The following is a 24,783-nucleotide window of genomic DNA, read 5'->3' as shown; positions in this document are numbered from 1 at the left end:
GGCCCTGTGCCAAACTAGCTCTCCTGTCTGATCTCAAATGAGAACTGTTTGCACCAACGTTTATGGGCTTGATTCTCTAGACAAGTGGCTCACAACCATAAGACACTGGACATATGGGGGTATTTTTAGTCGTCATAACTATCGGGGTGCTACCGGCATCTAGAAAATAAAGTGCAACAATGCTGTTAAACATTCCACACTGCACAGGAGAGCCCCCACAATGGAGAATGATCTGGCTCACGGTGTCAAAAATGCTAAGGTTGAGAGTATAATACATCTAATTTAAATGATATAGGACTAGGCACATCAAAAGATCTGAGTCTTGCCAACTTAAGAAGTTTCATTCGAGGACATCTACTGGGCATGTATTTCAGGCAAGTCGGCTTTCTCGCCCTCCTCTGCTGCCTAGTGTGCAAGCCTAGGGACGTGGACGTGCACACGGCCCAGCAGGATTCGACCCAGGTCTCCTGGTCAGCAGGTGGCTCAGGGACTCCAAGGCCCAGGATCCTGAGGCAGGGGCTCAACAACAAAACCCACCCAGCAGGAATACATCCCCACGCTGAGAGCTTGTGTCTTCCATAAGCTGTAGGTCCCAAAGGTGCCCGAACATACCCAAAGCCACTCGCCTAAGAGAGTCTTCATTCACTCAAGTGTTTATTGAGCACCTACTATAAGCCCCTACTGGTAATACAGCAATTAGCAAAATGTTTTTGTTGTTGTTGTTGTTGTTGTTGTTTAAGTAGGCTCCACACCTGGTGTGGAGCCCAATGCAAGGCTTGAACTCATGACCCTGAGATCGAGACCTGAGCTGAGGTCAAGAGTTGTTAGCTTAACTGACTGAGCCACCCAGGAGCCCCCAAAATTAATTTTTAAGACAGAAGAAAAAAGGGAGTCGGATTCCAGATCAGAGGAAGTTGCTGCTTTTCATTTTTGTTTTCTTCCTCACCAGGCTCCAGGTCTGCAGCTTAAAAGAGCACACCCACATTTAACCTGAACACAAAACACACTAGTCATCTTCTCAGGGGCCATTGATTCTCTCTCCCCCGTTAGGATACTAGCCCTGCTCACTTTCATTATTTAAAGGGGGATAAAGGGGTGGTGCCTGGGTGGCTCAGTCTTTGAGTTCCCAACTCCGGATTTCCGCTGGGGTCATTGATCCCAGGATCGTGGGATTGAGCCCCTTGTAGGGCACCACGCTGAGCATGGAGCCTGCTTAAGATTCTCTCTCTCTCTCTCTCTCTCTCTCTCTCTCTCTCTCTCTCTCTCTGCCCCACTGGCACACTCTCTCTCCCTCTAAGATAAAATTTAAAAAAAAAAAAAAGAGAGAGAGAGGAGGGGCGCCTGGGTGGCGCAGTCGGTTAAGCGTCTGACTTCAGCCGGGTCACGATCTCGCGGTCCGGGAGTTCGAGCCCCGCATCAGGCTCTGGCCCCGCGTCAGGCTCTGGCCCCGCGTCAGGCTCTGGCCCCGCGTCAGGCTCTGGCCCCGCGTCAGGCTCTGGGCTGATGGCTCGGAGCCTGGAGCCTGTTTCCGATTCTGTGTCTCCCTCTCTCTCTGCCCCTCCCCCGTTCATGCTTTGTCTCTCTCTGTCCCAAAATGAATAAAAAACGTTGAAAAATAAATAAATAAAAATAAAAAAAAAAAAAAGAGGAAAAGGAAAATGGGGGGGGGGGGGGAAGCACTAGAGGTGGCTAGTCTGAGATTCAATTCCGGATGGGGCACCTTAGCAAGCTCAAAAGCCTGGCGTGGTATTTCCGGGGACACGGGGCTCACACTGAGATTCTAACACTGAGGCCCTGGAGGAACTATAAAGAGTCACAGAAGTAATTATATTGAAACAACAGAACCCCACGCAGAAAGTCACCCATAATCTTAACCCAGATCAAGACAATGTCATTGCTGGCCTAATTCTCGCCAAGCGCCCATTCAATTCTGACATTTATATCACAGGTGCAACGTCTGTTGTTCACATTTGCTGTGTACCTGTTGAGTTCCATACTCTGCATTTTGCTAGAGTCTCTTTTCTCTCCCCTCCCCTGTGTGTTTCTGCGTGTTCACCGTTTCTTTCTTGGGCAGTCGTGCAAAAAGGGCTGAGGGTTGGGAGTTGCCCTTTTAGGGAAATAGGATCACATCTCTCCTACTGGAATCTTTCAGGCCCCTGCAAGTTTGAACATTGGGAGCATGAGTTGATTCCCCGATCCTCACCTCGTTCGGGGTACGGTTCCTAGAACCTAAAACGGCCCTCTAACATGTAAAGGTTAGACCCACCCCACTACCCCAGGTGGGACTCGAACCCACAATCCCTGGCTTAGGAGGCCAGTGCCTTATCCATTAGGCCACTGGGGCAACCGCCAAGATGCTTGCTTAGTGGCTAGAAAGTGATCCAGAGATTGCTTTGGGTTTTTACTCAAAACCAGGCCGAGTCCGTAGTGTGTATTCCAGCCTCCAGGAAGAGCCGCCCTCCTGGAAACAAGCGCCCCCTCTCCGCGGAGCTCCCGCGCAAGGGGGCGCAGTCGCCATCCGCAGCGCCCTCCTCTGCCTGCGTTCCTGCAGCTGCTCCACAGGCCTCGCGGAGTCTGGCTCTTCTGTTTGCTCCAGAAGGGGTCCCACGCTCAGAAACGCACTGGATTCTCCTTCGGATGAATGGATTCAGAGTGCAGTAGGGGGCTCCGGCTGGGTCAGACGGTGGAGCGTTGGGCCTGGCCACCGGGCTGTGTCGTTGACAAGTGTTCGGTCCTCTCCGGGCCCAGCGTGACCAATGACCCCGCAGAGCGCACGGCTGGGAGGTAGACGGTGCGGGGCCGTTACAGCGTGCAGGGAGGAGGCGACCCTCCGGGCTCTCCGAGGCTCCCCCGCGGGCCGAAGTCAGAGCCTCCTGCGCCGCGGTCCCGCGCTGGGCGCCACAACTCTGGGCTTGGCTGACATCCAGGGGATGGCGACATCCCGGAAGATTCTACCCTGGGCCTCACCTTTCCAGGCTTCGCCCGCGAGAACTGGCACCGAGCGCCAGACCAAACCCCTCCGCTTAGGGCTGCCTGGAGCCGAAGGTCCGGGTATCCTGCACACACACCCTGCAATTTTCCTCGCAACACTCCCCCCAGTTATTCACTGAGGCTTGTAATGTAGCCAATGATTTAAAAAAAAAAAAAAAATCAGCAGAATCTGGAGCCGCTCATGATTCTCTCTCCCCATCGCCCTAAGATCTCCGGGACCTCAGAGCCTCCTTCGCCACACCTCCAAATGTATCCTTTATCATTTGTGCAACAAAATTCGGGGGAGAGGGGGACCTCGCCCTTCCGGTGAGAGAGGTCTCCGCACTCGCTCGCCTTTTATTTAAAATCATCTGCATTTTAGCAGGAGAAGGCGGAGGCCCCCTGAAACGCGCTGTCCAGCCGCAGCTGGCGGCCCGTGGGGGCGGGACAGGGGTCATCCATGCATCCTCCTCTCTCGGGGCCACAGGTTCAAGGCGGAACTCAGGAGCAAGTTCTGCTCTCTGCCTTCGCCTCCCCTGTTTGCGGAGATTGGCAAATGCTCTGGGTGCGTCCCGCAGGTTTGGGGATCCACGCAGCCCGGTGGTTTTCCACATCCGTGTAAATGTGGCCAGGAATTTTTTTTTTTAACTGTCTCGAAAGCTCTTCATCACTTTTATGTGTGTTTGTTTTGAATATCCAGCATTTCCCGTTGCTTTTAGCCAGTGGGTTGGTCCCCCCCCAAATCCCGCCCATTTGTGTTACTGGAAACTGTAAGTCTCTCCTGGTGGTTTTCTTTGTAGCAATTTCCTCAAAACTACTAACAATTTTTTAGAAACAATAAAGGTTAAAAACAAACCAACAAAAAAACCTTTGGGACAGGGATGACTCCCCCAGGAAATCTGATTCGATGGACAGCTGCGGGGGCTTGCAAGGGCTCTGGAAGAAAGGGATTTGGCCTGAGATTTGCCCACAGTTGCCCAGAAAGCAGGACCCTTCACCCGTGGTGGAAAGCAGCTCTCAGGGATTGGAACTCCTTAGGGGTCAAAGTCAAACCCCACCTGGGTCTCCAATCGCCTGGACCTCACAGCCTGACGTTCAGAGAGTAGCACAGGACCCTAGTCGTGACTGCACTCGGTCCCCTGGTGGGCTCTGGGACCAAGGCAGGGGAGGGACAAGGAAATGGAGGGAGGAGGCGGGGGAAGAAAGGAGAAGGGAGAAGGGCCCGAGCGCCTCCCCAAGTGCGCACCCCACTCTGCCCCCGCAGTCGTGCCGGCGTATGAAATCCTGGATGCTCAGCAGCGGGCCTCTGAATGCCACCCAGGCATTGCTGGACTTGAACCTCAAAGTTGTGACTGTGGGGAGCGTTGCCTCTCACGGATTCCCCTCCCCCAACTACTGGCCTTGCACTAAACCTGACGCAGCCGAGGGAGGAGCGCCCTCCCCGGAGAGGCCTGCACGTCTGGATCCCCAGGATTCCAATTTAAAAACTTTTAAAAAGCACCCGGGGTCGACTGTAGGCTTTCAAAGATTCTCTTTTAATTCTCTCTTGCAGTGTCCTGTTTCCACGCCCAGTGGCTGAGGTCCCGGGACAATTCTTCAATCTCTGAGAGGGTTTTGCACACACACACACACACACACACACACACACACAAAACAGGGCTCGTCCGGGATTTGAACCCGGGACCTCTCGCACCCTAAGCGAGAATCATACCCCTAGACCAACGAGCCACAGGGATGCGGGCCTCTGACTCTCTTTATGACTTCGTGGCGACCCGGGGGTTGGGACAGGCGGAACTAGGGAAGTGACGCGAGAAGGAGCTTCGGATTTCAGACCCGCGGGGAAGGGCTGAGTTCAGAAGCGGGCCCCTCACGCCCCCCCCCCCCCAATCCGGTGGCCTCAGCGCTGACGCAGTAAGGAGCCCGAGGCCACGTAGACGGTCCGTGCGTCCCGGCGCCTCCCTGAAGTCACTTTGCAGACATTCCTCGCGGCCAGGAGCACCCTGACGACACCCTGGGGCAAAAGCCTGCGCGGGGCTCCCGGTAGGAGGGGCAGCTTTGCGTGTCTTTAGTTTCTAGGTCAGTGGGACACGTTGCGTGGAGGCGCAGCCCCCGGTGTCCATACGACTTCCTAAACTCCTCCTGCAGAGTTTTATGGCCCAAACCAAGAAAACAAACCGCCCAACGTGGGGCTCGAACCCACGACCCTGAGATTAAGAGTCTCATGCTCTACCGACTGAGCTAGCCGGGCGCCCATTGGTCGTGACTCTAGATGCTAAAGTGATCTGAAGTTGATGCGAACCAGGTAAAGTAATGAATTGGACCTGAGCACCAGGGACGTTCAGTAGCCAAAACCCCCGGGCCCCACAGAAATTCCCCACTGCAGCAAGGGTGCTGCCAGCCCAGGACTTCCCTCCCGTCCTCGGGGCCTCTAGCTGGGGAACCCTCCTGGGCCCTGTGTCCGCCGAGGCCGACCTGGCGTCAGGCGCAGCAGGAGTAGCCCCCGCAGCTGAGTGAAGGGGCCGGAGCCAGCGGCGGAGAGAAAGCCTAAGACAGGATGTACCACAGTTAGTTTAAACACTGACCCCTTGACAGACATCTGGATTATTTCCAGGGTTTTTTGGGGTGTTTTGTTTTGTTTTGTTTTGGTGGGGGGGCTGTTACAAACATGTAACACCCAAATAAATACCCAAAGGTGCAATCGAGGTCATATGGTAGTTATGTTTCCCTTGTAAAGACACTGCCACATTGTTTCCTAGCGTGGCCAGACCGTTTTCCTTCCCCATCAGCAGTGTATGAGTGGCCCAGTTTCTCCAACAAAATGTTCAATAGAAAGAGTGGCAGCATCCTTCTATCTCCAACCTCAAAGACAATATTGCCAGGGATTCACTATCAAGTATGAAGTTTGATGTAGTATTTTGTAGATAATTTTGGTAATTATGGGTGTTATCTCCTTTTGGTAGTTTGCTAAGAATTTGTTTACATATTTATTTAGGGGGGGGGGATGAGCAGAAGAGGGTAGAAAGAGGGGGAGAGAGAATCCCAAGCAGGCTCTGCACTGTCAGGGTAGAGCCCCAAGCAACATTTAAACCCACCAACCAGGAGATCTTGACCTGAGCCAAAATCAAGAGTGATACACCTAACCCACTGAGCCGCCCCTCCTAAGAATTTTAAAAGTCCTAAATGGAAGTTAGATTATATTGAATACTTTTCCTTGAATTTGTTGCATACATCAGATTTGTCTAATGTCAAATAAACTTCGCGTTCCCTAGGATAAACTCGACTTGGCCATGGAATATTATCCTTCTTATATGTCATAAGATTTGGCTTGCTAGTATTTTGTTTTAGAATTTACATCCATTTCCATGAGATTATAGATTATGTGCTTTTAAAATTCTTTTTCGTGCTGTTTAGTTTTCATATCAGAGTTGTGCTGGCCTCGTAAAATGTGTTGTGGGATTCCGTCTTCTACTCTCCGAAAGATTTTGTGTGAGATTAAAATTTAGTTCCTTGAATGTTTGGTAGCATGCCCCCACTGAAGCCATCTGAGTCAATAATTTTCTTTGGAGGATAATTTTTGACCATTGATTCATTTTCTTTATTAATTTAAAGGTCATTTACATTTTTATTCCATTTTGATCCCATTAAGGCATGTTTGTTGTTGTTGTTTGTTTTTTAAGAAGGCTTTCTGCCCAGCGCAGAGCCCAACACGGGGTTTGAACTCACAACCCTGAGATCAAGACCTCAGCTGAATCAAGAGTCAGATGCTTTAATTGACTGAACCACTCAGGCACAAGGCATGCTTTTTAATTCAAAGAATTATGTGTTTTTCTAAGTTTTCACAAAGCTGTTTAGCATATGCTTTTAAGTTACGTAATGACTGTGAAGTCATTCTTATCCCTGATATGGGTTGTGTGTCTTCTTCCTTTATTTTGTAATCAGTTTTTGCAAAGTTTTATCAATAACTGTTTTTTTTTTCAAGATCTGCTTCAGGATTTGTCATTAATCTCTATAGTATGCTTGTTTTCTAGTTCACTGATTTCCTATCTTATAATTTTTTCCCTTGTTCTAACTTCTTTGGGTTTATTTTTGCTGTTCTTTTTCTAACTTCTTGGCATTAGTATTCAACCTTTCTTTTCTATTCTATGCATCTAAGACCATCAATTACAGCTTTAGCTAGGTCTTACAGGTTTTGGTATACAGTATTTTCACCACCATTTATTTCAAAGTATGTATTTCTTCGAACTTTCTTTGTAATTTGTTCTTTAATCACGTAACTTCTACAGGTGTGTTGCTTAATCTGTAATCACATTGGGATTTTTTTGGGTTTTGTGGTATATATTTTGACCTATTTTTCATTTACTATTTCTGCACCTTTTTAAACTGTTAGATACATCTATTGAATTTTGTTTCACTTTTTGTGTATTTTTATTTTTAGAAGAATTTACATCTTTTTCAATCTTCTAGAGCATTTTACATAGCTTCTGTTCTCAAAGATATTTTAATTAGTCTTCCATTAGTTTATGCATAGTAAGATTAGTTGTATTATGATCTGTATCTTCCAATCTTAGCATCTGAAATCTTGGCAATTTTATTTCCATTGCTTGTTGTTCATTGGTTGTTGCTCATGGTGCCTTATTTCCTTGTTGTTCTTGTTTGTTTTGTGAGTTGCCCATTTCCCTTCTAAATTGCTTGATGTATGGAATTCTGTGAGACCTAGAATAAAAGTGTCTCTGCACAGAAAATTGTTGATTTCTGCCAGGGGCTCAAGGACTTACCATTCATGGGTCACTTTAAATTAAATCTTCTACTTGAGGGTTTTGTTTTTTTTTCCCCAATCGGTCCTCAAGTACACAGAATTGGATTGTTCATGATCCTTGGTTCATAGTGCGCTCTCAAACTCACCATCCTCAACAAAAAGGAAGACCAACAGTTGTCCAACACCATGATCCTCTCCACCACCACGTTCTTTTGCTTCCTTCTCTCCGGTGTAACATCCTTCAGATCCTCTAAGAGGCAGAAGGTCCTGGCACACCATGGCACTCTTGTTTCCACACATGCTGAAGGCATCTGCTGGGAACTTGCAACTCCACAGAAGTGCTTTCCCTGGGCCCCGGAGCCCGACGATGAGCAGGTAAAGGCTGGAGGAGTTCATCCCTGTCCCCTGAGTCCCACTTTCCTTTCAGTTCCGGTACTGGGAGGAAAGGTGCCTTCCCCCCTGAGGGAGTGTTTTATAGGAATTTGGCACCTGGAGGCATCCCCGCCTCAAGGTTCTGCAGAACAGCGTCCACCCTTGTAGAGCTCTTGAACATGGTCGGTCGGGCTTAGTCACACGTGCAAGATATTATTCTCTAATACAGTTTTAAAGTGTTAACATCTGTTTGACCTTTTAGCTGGTGGGGCAACGAGTGAGTTCACGGTCTCAGAGCAATACGCCCATTATTCTTCAAATGCTTAGGTTTTCAAGCTTCGTCGTGTTGGCAAGACCCGGTCGGTTTCTCACGCGGCTAAGGCGACCCCCATCCACACACAGCCGGAGCTGCAGAAAAGGGGGGAGGGGACCCGACCAAGGCACCAGGGCAGGGGCTGCGGGGAGAGCCCCAGGAGGCCACGCCCACGTGTGGGGGGAAGGGCTCGGCGTCTGGGGGTCCCTCCGGCCACGCTGCAAATACCAGAAGTCCATGGCCAGTCCTCAAGCTCCCGCACTCCTGAGCCCGGGACCGCGCTGGGGCCCCGCCTTGCCGCGCCAAAGGCGTCCTGGTGCACAGGAAGCAAGGACATCTTTCTCCCACCCGGGTGCCTCCAACTCCTACCGACAAAGCAGCATTTAGAGACGTGGCTCTATCAACGCTTTGGCGACTGGGCCCCAATTAAATTTTAAAGGCAGCGGTGGGCGGCACTGAGCCAGCCTGAGGCCTTTTTAAGCTTCCCTCCCCCGGTGGAGCCTGGCTCGGGGGTGGGGGTGGGGGTCTCGGGCCAGCTCTCCGATCCACGGGGAGACAAAAAGAAGGGCTCGTCCGGGATTTGAACCCGGGACCTCTCGCACCCTAAGCGAGAATCATACCCCTAGACCAACGAGCCCTGCTGCAGCGCGTGTCCAATCTCCTCTTTGTGACCGATAGGGCGTCCAGGGCGGGAACGGCGGAGCAGCGCGGGGAGGGGAATCGGTTTCAGATCCGTGGCGAAGGGCTAGAGGTTGGGATCCACGGCCGTGGAGGGAACCTAACACTCCCTGCGCCCATAAAGTGGGGAGCGGTTCCTGCGTGCCCCCAAACAAGGTGGCCTCCGCCGATTCCGCTCCGCGCTCCGCCCCTGGCGCGCAAGGGCGGCCAGCCGGGCAGGGGGTCCGTGCGTCCCCGCGCCGCCCTGCGGTCACTCTGCAGGAGCTCCTCCCGGCTGCTCTCTCCCCTCTCCCGCCCCTGGCAAGATCAAACCAAGACATCGAGTTTCCGACGTGGAGCCTACAACCCACGAAGCTGACTAAACCAGGCGGCCAGCGACCTTCCTGCCCTAGGATGACCTCGGCCCGGAGGGGCTGGCCCCTGGAGGGGGGTGGATCAGACCATCAACCAGACCCCGCACCGGGGCGGCTCAGGGATGCCCTCCCCGGCTCAGCAGGGGCGGGAGGAGGGTCTTCAGGTCCTCAGGTGGTGGGGAGGATGAGGACACCGCCCTTGGGGCAGAAGGACTGCGTCCAGGGATCGGGGGGTCGGGTTCCCGGCACTCTGCTGTCTCTGTGTCCTTCCCCGTGTCCAGGCGCGACCCATCCCCCGAGGACCCGGCAGATCTGGGCTAGCGGGTTCGCTTTGTCCTGTCTGACCACCTAACCACCACCCCTCCCCATCCATGGCGCGCATTTCCTTGAGCTCTCATCTGGGCAAGCCCGGGGGAATGAAATTCTGCCCACGGAATCCGGGGTGTCCCTCCCTCTCTCCCCTCCTCCCTCCCCCCCCCAAAAAAAAATCAAGTTAAGGGTAGGACTCACCTGAGACTCCAGCGGAGATCATCTGTACCCCCAGAAGAACCAACGATGCACTTTGCCTTACTTTAGATAACTTCCTCTTACTTCCCAGAGCGGTCTCCTTTAACCTCGGTGCCGCGGATTCCCAGCCACGGGAGATACAGACCATGGGCGTCTCACGACTCACGGTGCCCTAGGTCCCACACGGGCTGTGCCATCGGGAGCCTCAGCCTGTTGGGTGCCGTCTCCGCTGAAAACGCGGACGGGAAAACGGAGAGGGGCTCGTCCAGGATTTGAACCCGGGACCTCTCGCACCCAAAGCGAGAATCATACCTCTAGACCAACGAGCCACCACGACACGTCTCCCCCTCCTTCTTCTGCCGCTGACGCACGCGGAAGCGCTGAAATCACCCCGATAGCTCAGTTGTCAGCGCGTGCACCTGTGAAGCCGGCCCTGTGGGTTCGCGGGTTCGCAGCCTCTGTCAGATTTCGGACCGAGGGTTAGTTCTAGGCTCATCGACGGTCCACGAGCGGCCCCAGCGGAAGGAAGACCGAACTGCGGCCGCTCCCCAACCCGCCGCTTCCCAGCTACGCAGCTGATCGCGGCAGCGCGCAGGGCAGGGCTCGTCTCCGGCCCAGGCTTGCACCCAGCGAAGGAAGGAGCGCTGCAGCTGTGCCCAGGCTGGACTGCGAGGGACACAGCTCACCCGCAGTGGGTCGCAAACCGGGACCGATGCTCTGCCTCCAATCAGCGGCGCCTGTCTTCCTGGGCTGCAGCGCTCTACATTGGCCGCGGACGGGAGTGGGCGGGGGAAGACGGAACAGATACTGGAACTCACAAACTACGGATCATTGGGGCCCCTTCTCAGGGGCGGGAACACAGGCCTGACCCCTCGATTCCTCATTCCCTTGAAATACTTTGCTGAACTCTGACACTGAGTTCGGGCCTTGGGATCCAGCTCCTTCGCAGGGAGTGGGGCAGAGCCAGGGTCTGCCAATTTGGGACAAGAGACTGTTCAGGTTCCTGCCCAAAGGGGTCCGGAGGAGTGTGAAATGGGAAAGCAGAAGACGCAGGAAAGGAGAGAACTAAGAGGGGCCTCAGAGAGAAAACCTGGGCTTCCACCAGCCGGGAGTTGCCCGGTTCAGTCAGGAAGGAGGACTGGGGCCGGCAAGCAAACTTGAAGCTGGGACAGGAGTTAATGTCTCAGGGCAGTGTTCTAAATACTTTACAAAAACAAACAAACAAAAAGTTAAGTAAGTTAATATCCCAAACAAACCTTTGAGTCATGAGCTGGGATTATCCCCACTTCACAGCTGGATAAACTGGGGTCCTTGAGAGGCTGGGTTTCGGGGGCCCAGATCTGTGGGGCCCAGATGGAAAATAGTGGAGCCTAGTCCTATAGCTCTCCTGCAGCCCTAAAAGAACTGCCCAGAATGTGTGTTCTGCACGTTTCACATCTAGGGGAAGGCTCAAGACCCCAGCCCACAAGCCAAGGAAAATCCCCCCCCGCACAGGATCTCTCCAGAAAGCACAGAGTTCCCCTGAGGCTGAGGCTGGGGGTACAGTGAGTACCAACCTGCTAATAGTTTCCCAGCGACAGAAGGGCTGTGAACAGGGTCTCGTAGACACTGGGAGGGGTCCCTGCAGGGAAGCACTGCCAGGCTGGAGTAAGGAAGGCAGGCACAGAGGGAGTAGAGCCACCTGCAATTGGGTGGGGAGAGCAGAAAGCCCCAGAAATTGGCCCCTGTCACTGGGGTCATGTTTAATTCTAAACATGTCTGTTCCTTATTCCCTCTGCTGTCTTCACCATCACCTGGGCTCCTTGGCTTTCTCTGTCCATCCCTGCAGGGCCAGGGTGTCCCAAAGGGCTACTGAGGGCAGGGGAGGCAGCTCACTCCTGGGGGTCTGAATCGAATGTGTCTGGAAAGTGCCAGGAGGCCACATCTTGGCGTATCATCTGGGTTATTCTCTTTTATGGGTTCCAGGTTGGTCTGGGCCTCACAACAGATAGATGGTAATATTTGTTCAAGTTGGGAGCCCACAATGTCTAGGCGAAGGCCTCACTTACACCCACAGGTCCAGGGCTATAAAAGGTAGGCCCAAGGTGGACTTCAGGCCATGTCCCTGGGATAAGAGCCTCAGCTCATCCTCCTCAAGGACAGCAGACTGAGGGGGGAGAAGAGTAGAGTCTGAAAGGAAGCAGAACCGTAAGCAGGGGGACCAGGGAGGATCCTCGGCCCCTTCACCTAGTTCCCACACTGTGGAGGCCTCCGGGATCGGTGTTCCCTTCCTGCCTGACCCCGTGCCCACTCCCCTTCTCTGGAGACAGATCATCTCTTGTTCTGGGTTCCCAGGTGCACAGATCTGATGCTTCCCCCTCCACTACCCCCATCTGGGCCTACCCTGTGGTCTGACAACCTCATCACCCACCCCTGGAGAAGGTGGAGGATGTGAGAGTCATCTGGGATGAGGGGTGGAGAAGGCCCCATGGACTGATCCTGACTGACCCAAAGCCGACTCACGCCTGTGAGTGAGGCAGGGGGACCCAGTCGGTAGGGGAAAGGACCTAGACCCCACCTATAGGGACCTGCCCCTGTAGGCTTGGCTCTGCCTTTCTAGGCTTAAGCCACCACCGCCCCTAAAAAATAAAACTCTAAAGATACAGTGCCTCAGAATGTCTCCCTTGAGGGTAAAGGTTACACCCATGAACCGCATTCTCTTGTCATAGAATGAGCAACCAGAGGTTTGTTTTCTCAGGAAGATCTCAGGGTGGGGATTAGGAGTTGTTGAAAAGCCTGCTGAAGCCCAAAAGGTACACCCGCCCAACGTGGGGCTCGAACCCACGACCCTGAGATTAAGAGTCTCATGCTCTACCGACTGAGCTAGCCGGGCGACGGCCACCTCGCCTGGGTGTTCTGTCCTTTGTATTGAAGCCTCTGGTGACTTGGCTGCAGAGGTTCTGGGGGTGCGGCGGGGCGAAACGGAGGAGCCGCCCCTCCAGGCCTGGGGACGAGGTCCCAATCTTTGAACGTGAAACGACCCGCTGACGCCCCCGCGGTGAAGGAAACGAGCCACCTCCTGCGACCTCAGGTGGCAAGGCTTGGGATCTGGGCTCCCGGAGTCCGCAGGCACGGCGCCCAGAATCCGGGGGAGCTGCGGCCGCCTCTCCGGCAGCAGGGTCTTGGGTCCGAGTCCCGAGGGCGTTGTCGGAGGACAGGGGCCTGCGCGGGTCCGAGTGCGAGTGCGGAGGGTCCCGGCTCTCGCCCCACCTCGTTCCTTGTCCTCAGGTCCTGGGGTCCTTCCCAGCGGGGTCCCTCTGCACGACGCGGAGTGAGGGACACTTCTCCCCAGCAGGAGAAAACCGCAGCCACCACCTGTCCTATCTGTGCTCGCACTAGAAAGGCGAGGCACCTTCCCGGCTTCTTGCCCTCCCCCCCCCCCCACCCCCCGGAACCAGCAGAATCTGGACACTCGGGGACGCCCAAGGCTCCGGCGCAGGGCCGCTCGTCCCCCAAACAAGCACCGTACCTCAAACCAAAGAACGAAGACGACGGGTCGGGCCCTTAGCGACTCTGATCGCCCACGTCGCCGCTGGAGAAGGGACCCGAGGGATGGTCCCCCCAAGTGTCCCCCGATACCACAAAGGGGAGGGGGGATTCGGCTCGGGCCTCTGCGGTCCATTCCCGAGACGCACGCGCGGGGACGCTTCCCTCGGCCGCCCGGCCCCCACCTTCGCCCCCGCGAGGCGCGGCGGGGACTCGGGCGGCTGCGAAGCGGGGGCGGCACCGGGACCCGACGGGACGGGGTGGTGCCAGGACTCCCCGCCCGCTCGCGGCCCGAAACTAAGAAACCGCACAGCAACATGCGGGGGACAGACGTCGCCCTGAACGCGGGGCCTCCGGCAGCATCGGCGCGCGGGCACCTCCACGGGTCTCGCGCGCCGATGCTGCCCGAAGCCCGGCGTTCAGAGACCCGTGGAGGTGCCCGCGCGCCCACGGGGAGTGAGGAAGGGGGCGGTGCTGGCCAGGGAGCCTGCGCCCCAGGGGCACGCCCCGGTGGCCTAATGGAGAAGGCACTGGCCTCCTAAGCCAGGGATTGTGGGTTCGAGTCCCACCCGGGGTAGGGTGGTCGTGTTTTTGACATTCCTGTGCTGCTGGCCAGACTGTTGTCAGCCACCCCTGGGAGCGGCACCTCCTAGGACCCCGAGGTCGGGGCACGGGTGTTTTCTTTAATACCCGTGAAGGTGAGGAAAGAAGAGACTGGAGCTAGCTGGGGGGTGGGTGAGGGGTGTCTCACAGAGCGGAAAGCACACCTGCGCTCAGCTGGTTTGGGTGCTGATGGGTGGGGCTGAGGGCAGAACTTTTTCTGGGCCACCACCCATTAGCCCTTTGGTTAAATTCCTCTAGCTTTCCTGGTAAGGGGGTGAGGGTGGTCCTGATCCCTGGAACCTGTGTGCGGGGTGGCTCTTCTTAGCTTTTGGCGGGGTTTGGGGGGAATGGAGAGCTGAGAAAGTCCCATGGACCATACCTGGCATATCGTCCCAATCTGGACCCACATGCAAAAAAAGACAGAAACATCTAGAAGAGAACGATCACACATACCTTCAAATACTGAACCCTCTGGGGTCCGGGAATAACAATCCCAAGAGCAGAATCCTAGTCTCCCTTCCCCCAAACCCCACAATTCCTGGAGGAGGGGGATCCACCCCCCGGGGGGGGGGGGGGCTCTCTTCCTGGAGAAACATGACAACCTGCCCCGGGGGGTGGTGGGGGAGTGTTCTTCCTCCAACAGCCTTGCCTGTTGGACCAGGACCAGGCTCTAGTGTCCCCTAGCGGAGCTGTGTCCCTAAATCTCACTGATGGGGTGGGGTGGGGCCGAGGATGCCTAAGTCCTGAAGATGCAGATGTCCACTGCAGGGCAGGACCCCAACGGTGGCAAGGAGCAAGCGGGGAAAATGATATTTGATATTTTGATATTTCAAAAGAAGCCTGGAGTGAGTCATCCTGAGAGAAATCAGAAGGCTGGAACTCACACTTATCGTCCAGTTAATATGACTTATTTAAATCAAGTGGGAGAGTGGGAGAGCCTTTGTCTTTTCTTCACCTCGGGCCTGGGGACCGAGGTGGCCACAAAGCAGCCACAGAGCCCATCCATGAAGTGGATCCAAGTCCACAGCCCGAAGGTCAGCAGGTGCTCCAACCCTGTTCGCCCCCCTCACCGGACTCCCCGGCAGCTCCAGGCCAGGCTCCGCGCATCTCTGTCCACACCAGCCGCGGGTGGCCGATTTCCTTATCCTTTGTCGCGATGATGGGCGTGGGGGAGGTGCCGGATAGGAGGTCCTAGAGCCACCTGTCCGTAAACCCAGACCTTTAAGGCTGCACAGAGTGAGCTCTGTGCCTGGAGGGGTAGATCCCAGGACGGGCCACGCCCCACTCAGGGCCTGACTCAACCCGGACATTTTGGCGCCTCCCGAAGTCCTCTAATGGACTGGGGGGTGGGGGGAGGCTGCTGAAGTTTCCTGGCTAGGCTCAGTAAAACCCTTAGTTTCAAGACTGTAGAACTGAGCCCCACCTTGGACATCAGATTTGCAGGGACGGTGCTGCTGATCAGCTGACGTTAAAGTTGATCAGCCCCCCTCCCCCCACTGCGGATGCTGACACCTTACATTTGGTGCTTCTGTGACCGACTGGATCCCCCTCCTGCGCGTGCCCCAGGCTAGGGAGGGCCTTCTGCTTTCCCCTCCACACCGCCAAGACCCTCACAGCTGGCTGAGGCCAGAAACGTTCACGTGGACCTCTGCCCTTGGTTCATTTTATCCTGAACAAACCCTACATTTTGAGAAATCTGACCTGGGAGAGGGTGCACGAGGGGGACCGCACCAGCCCGGCAGTGTCACAAAAGCTGGCAGGATTTTGCATCTTCCCTGAAGATAGGGAGCACCGCTCTTGCTGGCTGTCAATTAGGTCCTCACGTCAAATAAATCCTGAGAGGAGCTGGGGGGCGGGCACGGTGTGTGTGGCTTCTGCCATTGGCTGATTTTCTCAGCAATTCCCTAGGATTCCCGGCAATAAATGGGCCCAGCGTTGACACTGCAGATCTTTGTGCAGCTGCTTGGAACTGAGAACCCTTTCTGAGATGGGGAGACCTTTCTGAGGTTGGGGGAAATGGAACGGGCTGTGGCTAATGAGCCCAGGACAAAGGCCAGAGTGGAGCTCCCAACCCAGACTGGGAGAGGGCGCTGTGCTTTGCCAAGTAAGCTAGCCAACACTGGGAACTTTCCGTGGTTCTCCAGGTCCAGGAGGAACCTCAAGCCCTCCGGGAAAGCAAAGTCCTGGAGTCAGACTCAAACCCAATACTTAGCCCTTAGCAAAGCCTAACCAGGGGACCAATTGTGTTTATGGGTGTTGAGGACACCGTTCATGCTCTGTCTCTCTCTGTCCCCCCCCCCCAAAAAAAAAAAAAAAAAAAAACGTTGAAAAAAAAATAAGTAAATAAAAGCAAGACCGCCCCAAAATAAAACTGTTTCCAAGAAATGTAACCGCACATCCTAGAAAAATGTCCAAGAATGTGTATAGAAATACAAAAGTATCCAGCACCCCCCAGAATAAGATTGTAAACATCTGGCATTCAATTAAAAATTAGCAGACATGAAAAGAAGCAGGAAAACATACCCATAGTCAGGAGAAAATAATTAATAGTGACTCAGACATGAAGCAGATAATAGCATTGGTAGACAAGGATATTAAAACCCTTATATATTTTTTTAATTTATTTTCAACATTTATTTATTTTTGGGACAGAGAGAGACAGAGCATGAACGGGGGAGGGGCAGAGAGAGAGGGAGACACAGAATCGGAAACAGGCTCCAGGCTCCGAGCCATCAGCCCAGAGCCCGATGCGGGGCTCGAACTCACGGACCGCGAGATCGTGACCTGGCTGAAGGCGGACGCTTAACCGACTGCGCCACCCAGGCGCCCCCAAAACCCTTATATATTTAAGAAGCTAGAGGAAAAAGTGAATATGTAGAGATGTGGAAGACACAGAGAAAAACAGCCAATTTAACTTCTATAGATTAACTACAATAGTTGAGGTAAAAAGTACACTGGGTGAGATTAGTGGCAGATTAGACATTGTAAAAGAAAAGATTAGTGAACTTGAAGGCATAGCAATAGAGATGATTAAAAATAAAATCCACAGAAAGGAAAGACTGGAAACATAACATCGGCGGCTTTGGGACGATTTCGAGGAGACTGATATGCGCACAGTTGGAATACATGCAAATGGGAGAAACAGAAAAATATTTGAAAAAATGATAAAATTTCCAAATTTGACCAAAACTGTAAATCCACAGACTCCCCCCCCCCCAAAAAAACGAACAAACTTCAGGCATAAGAAAATATGAAGGAGGAGCTCCTGGGTGGTTCAGTCGGTTGAGCACCGACTCCTGATTTCTGCTCAGGTCATGATCCAGGGTCGTGGGATCAGCCTTACTTCAGACTCTTCCACGTGGAGGATGGAGCCTGCTTAGGATTCTGTCCCTCTCTCTCCTTTCATTCTCTCTCTCAAATAAAACAGATAGATAGATAGATAGATAGATAGATTAAAAAGAAATATGAAGGAAACTATATCATGGCATATCATAATCAAATTGCTTAAAATGAGTGATAAAGAGGGGCGCCTGGGTGGCTCAGTCGGTTGAGCGTCCGACTTTGGCTCAGGTCAGGATCCCACGGTTTGTGAGTTCAAGCCCCGTGTCGGGCTCTGTGCTGACAGCTCTGAGCCTGGATCCTGCTTCGGATTCTTTATCTCCCTCGCTCTCTGCCCCTCCCCCACTCACATTCTGTCTGTCTCTCTCAAAAATAAATAAGTATTAAAAAATTAAAGAGGGTGAGAGACAGGTTCCATCTTGTTCTGTAGAACATGCCTGTGGGAGTTCCAAAGTTGCCAGGGATAGAATTCAACTAGCCTGGAGTTTCTGCGCTGTGAGGAAGACCAAGCCACATGCACAAGTCACGTGTAGAGGTCCCATTCCACAGTCCCAGCTGATCTGTTCATATGACAGGCATGTGAGTAAGGGGCCTCCAGATGCTATTAGACATGAAGTCGTCCCAGACAAGCCCCAATTTAACAGATACAGGTTATGCCTGCCCTTCCCTGTTGAATTCCTGACCCACAGAATTGATAAGTATAAAACCATATTGTTTTCACGCCACTAAGTTTGGCATTGTTACACAGTGACAATAGCTGTCAAATGGTAACTATTAAAATCAAAGGCGGCAAACATTCAGTAGAAGAATTTGGGGGCCGCCGGGGTGGTTCAGTCTTAACCGAGCCTGGAGCCTGCTTGGGATTCTGTCTCCCTATCTCTCTGCTCCTCCCCTGTTCCCATTCTGTCTCTCTGTCTCTCTCAAAAATAAATAAACATTGGGGGTGGTTCGGCCAGTTGAAAGACTGGCTTCGGCTCAGGTCGTGGTCTCAGGGTTTGTAAGTTCAAGCCCCCGCATCGGGCTCTGTGCTGACAGCTTAGGATTCTGTGTCTCTCTGTCTCTCTGCCCCTCCCCCACTCATGCTCTGTCTCTCTCTGCCTCGGAAATAAACATTAAAAAAAATGTTTTTAAACGTATAAATAAAGATCAGAAGTAATTAAGTGATACTGCCATTATTCACAGATGATGTGCCTGACTATGCAGAAAATTCTGTAAATTAGAAATGACACGAGTGTCACAATGTTACTGGATCCAAGACTGATACGTAAAAATTGGTTGTATTTCATACATATCTGCAAAAAATCACACATTCTATCCAAAGGGATGCAATTTACGATAGTTTCAACAACATCAAATACGTAGCAAAACTTCTAATGGAAGATATGCAAGACGCATCTCAGAAAAATATAAAACGCTACTGGGAGAAGTTAAAGAAGACCTTAATAAATGAGGGGACATATCATGTTTATGAGTTGAAAGACTCAATATCGTAATGGCGTCAAACGACCTGGAAATGCCCTACGGAATCAAGGCTGTACCACTCAAACGCCCCATCGCCATTTCTGTGTAAACTGACAAGCTGATTCTCACACTCACATGGAAGTACAAAGGGCCAGGGATCACCAAAACATATTTGAGAGAGTCACACGCCTGGATATCAAGACTTGCCCATGAAAGCTAATCTGGGTTGGGCACGAGAGTAAACAGACCGCGGGACGAAGCAGCGAAGTCTTAGAACCACATACACTCAGACTCTTGATTTGTGAAAAAGTGGGCGCTTCGAACCAGGGGCGGAAAGGACGGTCGTTTAAATAAATCGTTCTGAATCAGAACTGTTCCCATTTCACAGATGGGGGAAACAGCGTCTGCATGGCCCAGTGTCTCGTCCAGGGCCCAGAACCCAGGCGGGGAGGGAGGGCCACCCCCGGCTGCTGTGCCGAAACCGGAAGGGAACGTTTTTTTTTTTTACCATCAAGAGGTCGATCCGCATTTGGAGCTAGGACCTCTGCGTCCCACAATGAGAGTGGGCCTCTGGCCCAGCGTGGTGCGTTATTGCCGGCCACAAATATGAGCCACGCCTGCCACTTAAAATGTTCTAGTGGCACACGAAAACGCACAACAGTAAGTGAAAAGAAATAGGTAAAATTGATGGAGATAATATATTTTACATAACCTAATATATCCAAAATGTCACTGCCACACGTAGTAAGAGCCCTTACTTTCCTTGAGACACGTCAGCGCATCTCAGGCGGGCCCGCTGGAGGAAACAGGTGTCCCGCGGGGGGTGGCAGAGAGGAGAGCAGCTGGGCGCGGGCTGGCCACCGAGTGGACTGGCCGACCGCGCCCCCCTCCCCGCCCCAGCCTGCAGCCCGAAGCCCCGCCGCTCTCCCCCACAACCCCCAAGAGCACGAGCGGCCCAGCCCCGTCAGGTCCCCGGGAAGGAAGGGCCTGAGCGGAGCGCAACACGCTTCCTGAGCTCCATATTCCCCTTGTAAAAGGGTAGAAAGCAGGGGCGCGCGCCCTGGGCTCGTCCGGGATTTGAACCCGGGACCTCTCGCACCCGAAGCGAGAATCATACCCCTAGACCAACGAGCCTCGCACGCACGGGAGGTTGCTTGAGCTTCGCACACAACTGTTCGCGTCGCGCGTGGCCCCCGGCTCAATCCCAGGCTGGCTGAGCGGCGCCGTCCCGGGAGGACGGCTCGGGTGATCCCCCGGATCGGGGGCCGATTCCTGCCCCCAGGGGAGTGGGGAGCATACTGTGGGGGAGGGGAGGACGAGGGGCTCGGCTGAGCCGGAGGGCCCGTGCGGCAAGAGCACTCGCTCTGCGGGGGACCCCGAGGCTTCAGGCGGCCACGGCGGTGGGGGCTGGCTGGGGGGCAGACAAGAGGAAGGGGACCGGCACCAAGTAGGCCTGGTCCCGTAGGACGGGGTCGAGGAGGAGGAAGAGGGGAAGGAGGAGGTGACCGGTCCATTTTATGCGCTCAGCGCCAGGGAAGCCAGTCTGGGCGCGGGAGAAGGGAGTGCCCGCAGCGGACCCCGCTTCTCGCTGCTGATCCTTAAGCCCCGCGGGGTGGGCGACGGCCCCCTTTGGGAACTTCCCGCAGTTCGCGGCGAACCGTTTCGGTGGGAAAGGCAAACCAAGGCAGGGTGAAGAGTTTCGGATCGGCTAGCTTGACTAATTCAGTGAGATGCGGGACGCAGGGGCTGTCCCTCGTTGTCTGGTATCTGCCGCCCGGTGACTTAGGGCGGGGGTGGTGCCAGAGTCAGGTGAGGAGGTGGGTAGGAGTTTGGACGCAGCGTTGGCTGGTTTGCCTACGAAAGGCCTGTTGGCGGGCAAATTGTTTCCTCTCTCTGGGAATTAGCCCTGGGTGGAAGGGTTTCGCCTCAGCCGGCAGGGCCCCCAAGAGGTCAAACCGTCATAAAATACAGAAACCAGAAACCCTGATTAATACAAGCGTGAATTGAATCCGGGCGTTTTTACCAACATTTCTGAAGACCACGTGACTGTTCTTGGTCATTCCCTCAACATGATTAACTACTTTGATCGATCTTGAACATAAAACCAACCCTGCATTCCTGGAATAAATCTAGCCCAGCCCTCATTTCACCGCTCCAGTCTTTTTAAAAGAGGTAAGGGAATGATGGTCCTTTCTTCCCAGGACACGCCCAGATACCCAGGCTGGCTAATTTGAGACGGGGAGGGGCGGCGGCGCTGACCTCTAGCTCTGCAAGTCTCAGAGGCCAAGGACACAAGTGACCCCCCAGTTCCATTCCCCGTGTGCTCCTGTGACACAGGGTCACGCACGTTTCCTCCTTGGTGAGTTCCAGGTAGAGACTGTGCTGGGGGGAGGCGGTCACACAAAGAGACCTTGATTTGCAGCAAATAAGGAGATCGTGGGGAATACTTTCCAAAGCTGTTGACTCCCCAAGTGGGGGTGAGCGGGTTTCTTTTGTTTGGGGTTCGTTCAGATGACTACTCAGAATGGGAGTTTTGTCCTCAAAAGTAGAGGCGGGGGGGGGGGGCGTAAGTTTGTGTAGGAGTACCCAGAAAATATGCCTATGTATGTGTCCTGCGTTCCGCTAACGAAGCTTGCGCTCCTCGGGCGAAGAGTGTAACATTCTAACGAAGCACAGGTAAGTGCCAGACTCGCCAGGGTCCATCTGCACAGTGGGAGGCAGTGCAGCTCAAACTGGTCTAGCCTGGCCGCCAGGGTCCATCTGCACAGATCATACCTTGGCTGGGGATGGCTCCGTTGGGTATTTTAGAGGGACTGTACATGCCGCCTGGGTAGTGTGAGACAGAGAACCTAAAGGGACCCCGTGAGGAACTGCTTTGTTTCTCCTTTTTCCACTTCCGTTCCCGCTACGTCCCACACCCCTGCCTCACACACACCTTACGGGGACAGATGATGTATGTCCTCCTGGTAAAGGTCAAGGGATTAATGGTTCCTTTGGAGTCTTCCAGCAAAACAGATGACATCTAAGGAGTGACGGGGCGGGAGTCGTCCTGAACGTTTTCCAAGACCACCGACTCATCAAGACCCCTGGCTCAGCGCAGGGACTTGCGGCGAACACCTAACCCCTCTCTGTTCTGGATGCCTCGGAAGACACGTGCACCGAACCGCCACCCTCAGCAGGAACCCCAGGCCCCAAGCAGACACGAGACTCTTGTTTCCTTTCCAGGACTCCTAGACATTGTCCGCGTCTGTACGTCTTCAACAAACTGCGCCCGCTTCCTCTCCACCCGCGCCTGATTTCTCTGCTGCATGAGGCCCAGGACCCTCTTGGCTGGCTGGTCCTGTGGGACCCCTCTGGGTCCACCTGCCGGTAATCGGCTACACTCGCACACAATGACACGCCCGGCTGTCCACAGCCCAGGTGCCACGGCAAGGACCACCGCCCGAACAGCGAGGAGGTTAGGACTGAGCCAAACTTGGCTCCTAGAGCCCTGATCTGTCTTCCAAAGGCAGTGGATCGAGAGTTCGGTGCCCTGTCCCCTGAGTTCGCCGGGGACTGTGGAGCACAGCGGAGGTGTTCTGTCCGTGCTGATCCAGCTTCTGCTGAGCGAAGCCCCTCTCCCTTCTCTGAACATCCCAGCTGCGCGGCCACCTTGGACACCAGCTACCCTGGGACTGGGTCTCCTGGGGTGGAGGGGGAAGTTGCAAGACTTGCGCTAAAGGAACGGCTCCGGGTTTCTTCTCCGAGTCTAGGGATAAGCAGACAGACCCTCCTGGGTGCAAAAACTCCTGTTCCCTCCTCCCCCCTTCCCGCCCCCCCCCCCCGGACTCTGTTCTATGACCCTGAGCCTGACAGCTGACAGCTGGTGTGGCACTCTCGCCTCCATAGCCCCCCCCCCCCATCCCATCCCCACCACCTAGTGTCCTGGAAAAGCCAGGCGCTTATCCTTGGTCCCAGCTGGGAAGGACTCCCCTCGGTCTATGAGTGAAACTCAAGGCAATTTTCACAGGATTGAATTCCTGGCTCTTGTAAGGGAATCGGGGGACGAGAGAACTGTAGCCCGTGGATCTCTCATGAACCCAGAAGCCCGGGGTCAGGAGGCGAGGGACCTCACTCCTTTATCTTGAATTCACATCGGCACGCACTCTGGGAAAGTCCAGGGCGTCAGATGCGAGGACCACATCCACCCCAGGGGTCCAGACAACTGGGCGGTCCTGGCGTCCTCAAAAGAGTTAGGAAACCTGCTCAGAGTGTGCCGTGTGAGATCACAGAACTGCAGGAAAGACTCCCCTGAACTATGCAACTCCTGCCACGTCTCCATGGACTAGATACACATTAAAATCCCAAAATGCAAAAGCAACTCGGTCCACCATCTCTGTTAGAAGGGATGAGACCTAGAGGTAGAGGCCTGAGCAACTCTAATGCGTCCCCTTCTCCCGTCCAGTCTTCGCGCAGCTCCAAATCCAGCACAAGGATGTGGTCTTTGGGTCCCCCTGAGAGTCAGACCCTGAAACGTGAGTTGTGGTAACTGCTTACTCTTAAGGGCGGGAAAGCATTCATGTTCTTCGCCCAGGCTTGTAAAATGCGCGCCCAACGTGGGGCTCGAACCCACGACCCTGAGATTAAGAGTCTCATGCTCTACCGACTGAGCTAGCCGGGCATGGCACCTGCCGGCGCCTTCAAAGGAAAAGGGAGGCAGCGCTGGGGCAAGACGGCCTCCTCCTCAGCGCAGCCCCGCCCCTGTGACCAGTGCCGCCTCCGACACGATTCCTCTGTTCCAGCCCGAAAGTGACCGAGAACCTCAGAATTGAAAGCAGCAAGGGAGGAAGGGGGGTGGAACCCGAAATTCAAGGCCGCGGGCAGGGATCGGGGACACTCTGACCCAAAAGGACAAACAGAAGGAGGCCCAGGGGGCCCGGGCAGCGCTGGGAAGCGGGTGCCACGCAGGCACCGAGTCCCTGAAACCCCACGGTCGCTCGGCCCCGGGAGGCAGCACGCAGGCCTCAGCAGTGCCAACCCGCCTCCTTCCCTCCCAGCTCTGGGATGGGAACCGAGGCTCCCCCCAGCCCTCCCGCCCTCCGTCCCTGGGGACCCTTTTGCAGACTGGGAGCATGGGATCGTGGAGGTCAAGGTCACTGGTGTTAAGTGGGAAAAGATGGCCCTGGAGGATGAGTCCGCTGCGCCTGCGAGCGCTCGGGGTCCAAATCCCCGACCGGTCTCTTTCAAATTCTCAACGTCTCCCCCTGCCCCCACGCCGCGTACCCTCCACCGCGTCCCACACCTCGCTTTAGGGCTGGCGGCGCGGCGTGGACGGGGAGACCCAGAGAACCCGCCGCAGGACGGGAGGGGGACCCCCAGCGCCCCGGGGGCCCCGCGCAAGGTCGGGTCGGGCCACCTTCTTCCTTTCCGGTCGGTTTCTAGAATCGTCGCCCAACCAGAAGGGAAGATGAGCGCGGCGCCTCGAGGCCCCGCGCCCCCGCCCAGCCCAGGGATGCGTCCGCGGGACGGTGCCCGGCGCCGGGGCAAAGGGGAGCTTCGTGAGACCCAGAGTCCCGCGGGGGCTTTGGGGGTTGGGCCCAGAAGAGGGCGGGCTTGGCCGAGGACAAGAGCCTCTGGGTCTGCACCGGACCCTAGTTCCCCTTTCCGCAAACAGAGGAGACCCGGCTTTGGCCAGAGGCCCACGGCCCCGGGATGGGGGGTTCGAGGCGGGAGGCCCTCGTCTCGGGTTTGAGTCCCACCCCCGTCCCCGGAACCCCCCGGAACGCGGTCCTGGAGCCGGCCACAGTCCAGGACGGGAGGGAGGTCCCGGTGACAGAGGCTCGGGGGGGGGGGGGGGGGGGGGGGCGGGGCGGGGAGGAATTGACCCCTGAGCCTCTAAGACCCGTAGTGTCGAACCTCACGGCTCT

General features: G+C 54.7%; 1 protein-coding gene and 9 non-coding genes across 10 annotated transcripts; 1 reads left to right on the top strand and 9 right to left on the bottom strand.

Annotated features, from left to right (window-relative positions):
• Positions 1 to 2,271: 2,271 nt before the first annotated feature.
• On the bottom strand, positions 2,272 to 2,344 carry TRNAR-CCU (transfer RNA arginine (anticodon CCU)). The gene has a single exon. It is a non-coding gene; the product is annotated as a tRNA-Arg (tRNA).
• A 2,282-nt stretch (positions 2,345 to 4,626) lies between these two features.
• On the bottom strand, positions 4,627 to 4,698 carry TRNAP-AGG (transfer RNA proline (anticodon AGG)). The gene has a single exon. It is a non-coding gene; the product is annotated as a tRNA-Pro (tRNA).
• On the bottom strand, positions 4,653 to 16,334 carry LOC128313648 (uncharacterized). Its single transcript, XM_053213371.1, has 2 exons — positions 8,093 to 16,334; positions 4,653 to 8,040 (listed from the first exon to the last, which is right to left on the bottom strand). Exon 1 carries the CDS (start codon positions 13,791 to 13,793, stop codon positions 12,507 to 12,509), a length of 1,287 nt encoding a protein of 428 aa, XP_053069346.1. The 5' UTR covers positions 13,794 to 16,334; the 3' UTR covers positions 4,653 to 8,040; positions 8,093 to 12,506.
• Positions 5,146 to 5,218, bottom strand: TRNAK-CUU (transfer RNA lysine (anticodon CUU)). The gene has a single exon. It is a non-coding gene; the product is annotated as a tRNA-Lys (tRNA).
• On the bottom strand, positions 8,977 to 9,048 carry TRNAP-AGG (transfer RNA proline (anticodon AGG)). The gene has a single exon. It is a non-coding gene; the product is annotated as a tRNA-Pro (tRNA).
• TRNAP-UGG (transfer RNA proline (anticodon UGG)) lies at positions 10,207 to 10,278 on the bottom strand. The gene has a single exon. It is a non-coding gene; the product is annotated as a tRNA-Pro (tRNA).
• Positions 12,749 to 12,821, bottom strand: TRNAK-CUU (transfer RNA lysine (anticodon CUU)). Its single transcript has one exon. It is a non-coding gene; the product is annotated as a tRNA-Lys (tRNA).
• On the top strand, positions 13,979 to 14,051 carry TRNAR-CCU (transfer RNA arginine (anticodon CCU)). The gene has a single exon. It is a non-coding gene; the product is annotated as a tRNA-Arg (tRNA).
• A 3,605-nt stretch (positions 16,335 to 19,939) lies between the features above and the next one.
• On the bottom strand, positions 19,940 to 20,011 carry TRNAP-CGG (transfer RNA proline (anticodon CGG)). Its single transcript has one exon. It is a non-coding gene; the product is annotated as a tRNA-Pro (tRNA).
• Positions 20,012 to 23,464: 3,453 nt separating this feature from the next.
• On the bottom strand, positions 23,465 to 23,537 carry TRNAK-CUU (transfer RNA lysine (anticodon CUU)). The gene has a single exon. It is a non-coding gene; the product is annotated as a tRNA-Lys (tRNA).
• Between the last annotated feature and the right edge of the window lie 1,246 nt (positions 23,538 to 24,783).

This window comes from Acinonyx jubatus, chromosome E3 (assembly GCF_027475565.1).
Source record: "Acinonyx jubatus isolate Ajub_Pintada_27869175 chromosome E3, VMU_Ajub_asm_v1.0, whole genome shotgun sequence".
Classification (NCBI taxonomy): Eukaryota; Metazoa; Chordata; class Mammalia; order Carnivora; family Felidae; genus Acinonyx; species Acinonyx jubatus.
This window is presented reverse-complemented; position numbering and strand designations above follow the sequence as displayed.